At 54.2% G+C, this 7,511-nt stretch overlaps 1 protein-coding gene across 1 annotated transcript in view; it reads left to right on the forward strand.

Moving 5' to 3' along the window:
- The window catches only part of SRGAP3 (SLIT-ROBO Rho GTPase activating protein 3), a 42,974-nt gene extending 38,064 nt beyond the window's left edge, over positions 1-4,910 (forward strand). Inside the window, exons 15-19 of the mRNA XM_010185954.1 lie at positions 846-951; positions 1,224-1,451; positions 2,214-2,293; positions 3,949-4,129; positions 4,666-4,910. Of these exons, the coding sequence (XP_010184256.1) occupies positions 846-951; positions 1,224-1,451; positions 2,214-2,293; positions 3,949-4,129; positions 4,666-4,819 (749 nt within the window). The 3' untranslated portion in view covers positions 4,820-4,910. The remainder of the gene's footprint in view (positions 1-845; positions 952-1,223; positions 1,452-2,213; positions 2,294-3,948; positions 4,130-4,665) is intronic.
- Positions 4,911-7,511: the final 2,601 nt, after the last annotated feature.

The raw sequence follows: 7,511 nt of genomic DNA on the forward strand, positions 1-7,511 counted from the left end.
CTTAAAATGCATCTGACTTTCTGCAGTGTAAATGTAGGCTGTGTGGTTGTGTCCCAGCCTAAACAGATGGAGGAATCCTCCTTTCTGTGAGACGCCCCCTCGGTAAGCTGTGCCCCTTGCTGTAGGATTAAAGTTTATGTGGGAGCATTTCTCACACCCACATGAGAAGCAGACGGGTAGAGAAGGGACTCGGCGTGCGAAGGTTCGATCAGGGCTGTGCCTGTACTGTCAAGTGACTGATGAATTCCTCTGAATTGCAGCCAGTGGAAACATTTCTAAGGGAAAAAAGGCAATTTGTGCAGAAAGCAGCTGGTTTCTGATAGCAGCTTTGGAGGGAGGTGGATCTTGAAATGCTGCTGCCTTAGGGTCGGTTCAGGTTAAATTCCTGTTAAGGTGGGTGGGAAACCAGAGCAGAAGGGCTCAGGAGGACCTGGTGGTGACCCCATAGGAGTAATGGGAATAAAAACCTCATTTGAAAACCTGCGCTAGGAAACCCAGCAGTGCTCCATTTCCCAGTGCCATATTGACTCAGGCTTTTCAGGAATAGAGCAGTTGTTGGGGAATTAACTAAATAATGCATTAACAGATATTTTAAAAACAAAACCACAGAAATGTCCGTATCTGCAGTTTATGTGGAGTGTGAACGTACCAATGAATTCACCCATGGAAGAGCACTGTGCCCGATTCTCTGCTTGAGCCTTCGTGCCAAACCAGTGGATCAGATCTGGAGACGAGCTCTTGTTCTCCGTGCTGAGGGGGATTCTGGCTCAGGAGGAGGTCCCTCCGCTGCCATGGTGTCTGCTCCCGAGGATGTTCATGGTGTGCTCTCTGTCCCTGTGTTCCAGAAATCGAGAACCCCTCCGAGAGAGTGCACCAGATCCAGCAGATCGTCATCACTCTGCCTCGGGCCGTCATCGTAGTCATGAGATACCTTTTTGCTTTCCTCAATCAGTGAGTCTTCTTTCCCTCTTAGGCTGAGGTTCTCCTTGCCCTCCTTTGTTTCAGGGCTTCCCTGTCTTGGTTGTGTGGGTACCTTTTGGTGTTGCCGTAGAGAGCTGTATTTTGCTGCTTCCTCAGCCTTGCCCCCCCGTGGCCGGGTGTTTGGGGTGATGTATGGCTCGGTGACGATTGCTGTTTTGGGCAGTGAGGCTTGGCTGGTGGGAGATTTTTCTGAGCAAACCGAGAAGGTCGGTACCGCAGCGCCCTAACGCTTGTGCTTGCAGCTTGTCGCAGTACAGCGATGAGAACATGATGGATCCCTACAACCTGGCCATCTGCTTTGGGCCCACGCTGATGCACATTCCAGACGGGCAGGATCCGGTGTCCTGCCAGGCCCATGTCAACGAGGTCATCAAAACCATCATCATTCACCACGAGGGCATCTTCCCCAGCCACAGAGAGCTGGAAGGACCCGTCTATGAGAAGTGCATGACCGGCGGGGAGGAGTACTGGTAAGGAGCGGGACAGGACTGCGTTGTTTGCAGGACTTACAGCCCCATCCCCTGATTTGGGTTATCACAGGGAACCTGTGACAACATGCAGAGCTTTGACTCAGTTCCTGGCAGACAGAGAGTGGATCCCAGCTCATTTGAGTGTACGATGAGGGACCTCGGGAGCAGATCCCCAGAGGATGGGCTGTGAGGAGAGCTTTGAGGGAGTTCAGACTGAATGTGCAGTGCAGCAAGCACAGCGCTGGGCTGAGTTTGCCCCTCTGCAGAAGGACCATGCCTTTTGGCCTTTATTCCTGCTAAACGTTGTGAATTAGGTGTGCAAGTGATGCACATTTGATCTGCTTGTGCTGTTTTACACTGGTTAAGAACCTTACTCCATAACAGGCTGTCTGCATGGTTCTTAGTTATAAATGCCTTCATAAAACTAAGAGGATTATGCACACCTAACGAATGAGTCTCTACTTATATACGTCAGTTTTGCTTTTGATTTCAGCCTTGCTGGTTAAAACGCAGTAGTTCACTGAGTATTTCTTTTTCTCTTGCTGACTCAGCATTATAAACCTCAGTAAAAACTTCAGGAGAAACGTTTTTCCAGTGTGAACATTAATATTTATGAAGATTCTTTTAGCTGCAGATTCATAGAAGTGTGTTCAGAGCAAAACAGAATTTTAGGTCAGTAATTTCCCTCGACAGCTTGCTTTTGCTGAGCGCCTTAGGAGCAGTCTCGCCCGCTCTTTGAGAGCATGGTGTGTTGTCTTTCAGCGACAGCCCGCACAGCGAGCCAGGCACCATCGATGAGGTCGACCACGACAACGGCACGGAGCCGCACACCAGCGATGACGGTGAGTGCAGCCGAGAGTGCGGAGCGCTGGGTCTGTGTTGGAGCTGTGTGTGCAGGGAAGCAGCCTGCACACCACTCCTGACTAGAACAGGAGCTGGGCTGGTGTCCGGCTCTTCAGTGCGGGACGGTGGTGTTGTGTGCTTAGTAACGAACACGCACATTAATGAAAGCTGTATTGAATTTTCACCATAGGGTGAGCACAGACCTTGGCAGGGGTCTGCTTCCATGGCAGGATACAGAGCCTGGTTTTTTGGAGCTGTTCTGAGATCCCGTGAATCCCATGTGTGACTTTTTTCCTTCCTGTCACCTGTGCTCACGCACAGCCACACAGTGTGAAGTGGCTCACGAGAACAGGAGGAGGGGAGATGGGGATGGACGTGGGGGACGCTAGCTCTGATCGCTTCAGGCCCTTGGCCACACAGTGAGCATCAGTGGCATTGTTGGGGCCCTGTGAAATGGGAGTCCAAGAGCTGATTTCATTAGGCTATGGCTCATCCTTGGCAGGAGCTGACTGCCCCTGCATTCGAGCAAGCTGCAGCCTGGTTTCTCCTTCGGTGACAAAACAGCGCCCGCTTGTTTCTGCTGGCGCCAGGCCCTTCGGAAGGTGAAGCAGGACGCGTTGTGAGCCAGGACCCTACGCATGGGTGCAGCTGGGTGTGAGTGCCTTGCACCCGGGTACATCGTCAATGTGTCCTGCCCCGGCGACGTGCGGGCGCCCCTGTGGCTGGTGTGCACCGGAGAGGAGGGGAAGGACACAGCTGGGCCTGGCGGTCAGGACCCGCTGTCAGCTGTGAACAGGAGCCGCAGGACTGGGGATGGAGGAGAGCAAGCTGCCATTTACCCAATTTTACGCTCAGATGATCACATTAATAGCTCTGATCGGAGTTTCTGGGTGATTTACTGTGGTGCAAGCATAGAGAAGAGGAGCAGCTTTATTTCATGAATTTACATTCAGCCGGGGGTGCAAAGGCTCCTGCTGTGCTCATGACCACCCCAAGTGCAGTCCTGCCTCAGCCCTCTGGAATTTCAGGGTCCACACTCCCAAACTGTGAGGCCCTGGTGTTTGGTAGAGCTTGAATTTAAATACGTGGAGAAGTGGTGGAGTGCAGGCAGGTCTGCAGGTGTGGGGGTGCTGCAGAGCAGCTGCCTCCTGGCGCCGCTATCACCGTTTCTGTGGGGATCCCCAAAGGGGGATTCGTTACTCATGAATAATTCAGGGCAAACTGTCTCCAGGATAAGGAAGGGGAGGGGAGGTAAGCGGGGCTTTGATGATTGAGTCTGACACAGCTTGATGAGATCCCAGTCTGGAGGATAATGGGGTCCTGTAACCGAAGAAGTCACTTTATAGGTAGAAAATGGGAGTGTGGGTGACGATACCGAATGCTCACAGGGAGATTTCAGCTCCTCCCCATCTGGTTTGTAGCTTTTTGTAATTGCTGGTAGTTTGTGAGTTTGAGAAACTCCAGGAAGGCTGGAAGAACAAGAAGAATTGATCAGTCTGAAAATGAGGTGGTTTGTACTCAGTGTGAGATGCTCTGGGGAAGCTCAGGCAGCAGAACTGGTGCTGCTGTGTTGAGATGCCTCTCGCCAGGATTGGCTGTGCTCTTGTGCTTGTTGAACTCAGCTTTTCTCTGTCTGTGCTTCTCTCCTTTGCAGAAGTGGAGCAGATTGAAGCAATAGCAAAGTTTGACTACATCGGGCGGTCTCCGCGAGAGCTCTCCTTCAAGAAAGGGGCCTCACTCCTCTTGTACCACCGGGCCTCGGAAGACTGGTGGGAAGGGAGGCACAATGGTGTGGATGGCCTCATACCCCACCAGTACATTGTGGTACAAGACATGTGAGTAGTGGCGTGTGATGACCCAGGATGTTAAAATCACAGAATTACACAAAGTCCATCTTCAGCCACCTAAAGTGGCCAGATTTTCCTTGGCTTAAAGACTCTACTGAGAAATCCGCATGTGTTCACATGGACCTCTCCATTGGCTCAGATTGTTTCTCATTCAAGCTGCTAAAGCCAAGCACTAAATAGTGCAGTGTGCCTGAACCCCGTCCGTCATTGACTCCCCAGAGCGGTGTGACCCAGGCTTAGCACTGGCCTGGACCGTGAGTGCGTTGACCGGGCGTTGTTCAGTGCCGCTGCAGGGAGACCCTGGGCTCCTTCAGGCGCCACTGCTGCTGCGGATGCTGCACCCGGATTCATTGCAATGGCAGCTGCAGCGCAGGGGGGTATGGAGGGGTGATGTTTTTCCGAGCTCTGGGCACTGTCTGAGGTGGTGGTCTTGGTGCCCCCTTTGTTAGCAAGGTCTGGAGCCGCTGGAGCGGTGCGGTTCAGATCTGCGCAGCCTCATTACTGACAGGGTCTCTTCTCTGCAGGGATGATGCCTTCTCCGACAGCCTGAGTCAGAAGGCAGACAGCGAGGCAAGCAGCGGCCCGCTGCTGGATGACAAAGCCTCCTCCAAAAACGACATCCAGTCCCCGACGGATCATATCGTGGACTACGGCTTTGGGGGAGTAATGGGCCGGTAAGGAGACGCGCGTTTTCCTGTGAACGCAGAGGCAGTCGCTGTCACGTGTGGGGAGAGTCCGTGTGTGGTGCAGGGCGAGACAGAAGGGAAGGCTCCAGTAAGCCCTGGAATAACGGGAGCATGGAGGGGGTTTTGTGTGCGTTGCTAACACAGATGTTATCGTGTGCAGACAGTGCAATGCTGTCCCTTTCCTGGCACTGGCTGAAATGTCTGTCTTCCCTCTTGCCTGAGTCCTCTGGAATTTGGTTTGATCTGATCTCAGAGCTGAGCAGTTGCCTTGCAGCATGCAGCCAGTCCTTTTGATCTGCCAGTGACCCAGTCTTGTGATGGATTCTTTGCAGAGTGAGGCTGAGGTCTGACGGCGCAGCTATCCCTCGCCGTCGCAGCGGGGGGGACACCCACAGCCCGCCCCGAGGGATGGGTCCTGGCATGGACACTCCTCCTCGAGCAGCGGCCTGCCCTAGCAGCCCCCACAAAATACCCCTTAACAGGGGCAGGATTGAGAGTCCCGAAAAGCGCAGAATGGCGACATTCGGCAGTGCAGGCAGCATCAATTTCCCAGACAGGAAGGCCTTGTCCGATGGGCACCCGCTGAGACCGACCTGTGGATCGACCAGACACAGTAGTCTCGGGGACCAGAAATCCCTAGAGGCAGAAGCGCTTGCTGAGGTAAGAGGGGTGTGCAGTGGCTCTCGGTCCCCGGGGCTTGAGCGGCTGCAGTAACTAAAAGTTGCTGGGGCAGCGCTGCGGAGCCCCTGCCATCTCAACACACCAAGAACTGCAGTGCTGTTGGAGCTGCCACAGTTACAGATGAAAGTGAGCAGCCAACAGCCTGCCTGCTTGGCCCAATAGAAGATGCTGCCTCCTTCCCCAAACCTTGTTTCTTTGAAACAATGGACAGAAGTGTCTGATCCACCACCAAAATGTGCTGGCAGCTCTTAGCTCCCATGGGAGGGAGGTGCATTATCTTTGTCTGATGCTTCGGAAGGAGCTTAGGAGGACAAAGGTGGATTTGCCAAAGCAGAATTTCACTTGATGTTCAAAGTGCTTCAGGGTTGTTACTGGCTGTTCATAGCTAGGACTCCAGAACGTTAGCGCAGTCCCAGTATGTTCAGCGTCCCCTGTTTCAGCAGTTTCCGGTGGTTTCCCTCAACATGTCGGGTCCGCTGCCTTCAGCGGGATAATCAGTGGTGACTGCAGAAGGGAAGAGCTCTCGCTGTGCTGTCTGCCTTTCCACCAGCCACGCTCCTGTCCTCTCGCTCTGCAGCTGCCCAGCTTCTCTGTCCGTCCGCAGCTTGCGCCTGCTGTCATCAGCTTGCAAAGCTGCGGTGGTAGCGCAGCGGTGCCCCGGGTGATGGCTCGAGCTGGGCACCACGTCCACCTTGGGACGGGGTAACCACGCACACGAGGCCCCAGGCTGGGCTGGGGGGCACCTGCGGTGCCCAGGGACACGGCCCCCAGTGCAGGGCAGGGCTGGGGGTGCAGGAGCCTCTAGAGGGACAGGTGAACACTGGGGATGGAGCACCATGTGCACAATTGTCTTGGCTTCTGGGGGTTTGGTTTTTAAACCTCGGAGAAGATTCTGGCCTGGCTGATGTAAATAATACTTACCCTGAAGCCCGTGGGACTGCTGGGCTTGGTAGTCCTGGGGCTTAGCTCTGGGAGAATATTTTCACTCATGATCTGAACAGCTCAACAGAATCAACTGGAACTAAGTTGAGAATTATTTCCCTTTTGCTGATCCTCTGAACGTTATCTGAGGCTCACCGAGCATTTTGAACGTTGTAAAGTGAAGGACTCATCTACCCAAGGATAGCGAGGAGCATTAACCAGAGCTACTTTTGAAATGCTTGGTTCAGCTGCCTTACACCCCTTTTCAGATGGTCTCTTTGTGAGTTAAAGTGGCCTTAATTCAGTTAAGGGGGATTTAAGTTAAGCCAGACTAGGGCCTATCTCTGAAGGAGCTGATCAGCCCTATGGTTGTAGGCGATTTAGCTGATTTCCTTGAAATGGGCACTTGAGTGAACTGGGTTCACCCCCTGGAGGATCTCGTGGGACAGACCGATGGCTGCTCACCTCAGCTGCCTCCCCACGTGTGGGGAGAGCCCTTGTTGCTGCCTCTCTTTTATTTATGGAGAGCTGCCATCGTCTCGTGGGAGACACGGACAGGGTGGTGCTGACCCCATCACTCGTGGTGCTCAGGTTTTGCTCCCTTCGGAGCCGGTGCCCAAACTCCTGCTGACCCTCAGAGACACTGAGCACCTTTGAGTGGCCAGAGTTTGGGCTTCACATCTTCTCCTGAAGCTCCTGCTTCGGCTGGAGGCCCCATCTTAGGTCAGAGACACCCCCAGACACGTGGCAGGGCAGGGGTCTCTCCACAGGGTGGGGTGCAGCAGACCGGGGTGATGCTGTGGCACGGTGCTGACAACCCTCTGACGTTCGCAGGACATCGAGAAGACCATGAGCACGGCGCTGAACGAGCTGCGGGAGCTGGAGAGGCAGAACACAGCCAAGCAGGCCCCCGACGTGGTCCTGGACACGCTGGAGCCCATGAAGAACCCCCCGATGGGCGCCGCCAACTCGGAACCCGCCAGCCCCCTTCACACCATCCTGATCCGGGACCCCGATGCCGCCATGCGGCGCAGCAGCAGCTCCACCACAGAGATGATGACCACCTTCAAGCCTGCCCTGTC

This window comes from Mesitornis unicolor, unplaced genomic scaffold, assembly GCF_000695765.1.
Source record: "Mesitornis unicolor isolate BGI_N332 unplaced genomic scaffold, ASM69576v1 scaffold21110, whole genome shotgun sequence".
Taxonomy (NCBI): domain Eukaryota; kingdom Metazoa; phylum Chordata; class Aves; order Mesitornithiformes; family Mesitornithidae; genus Mesitornis; species Mesitornis unicolor.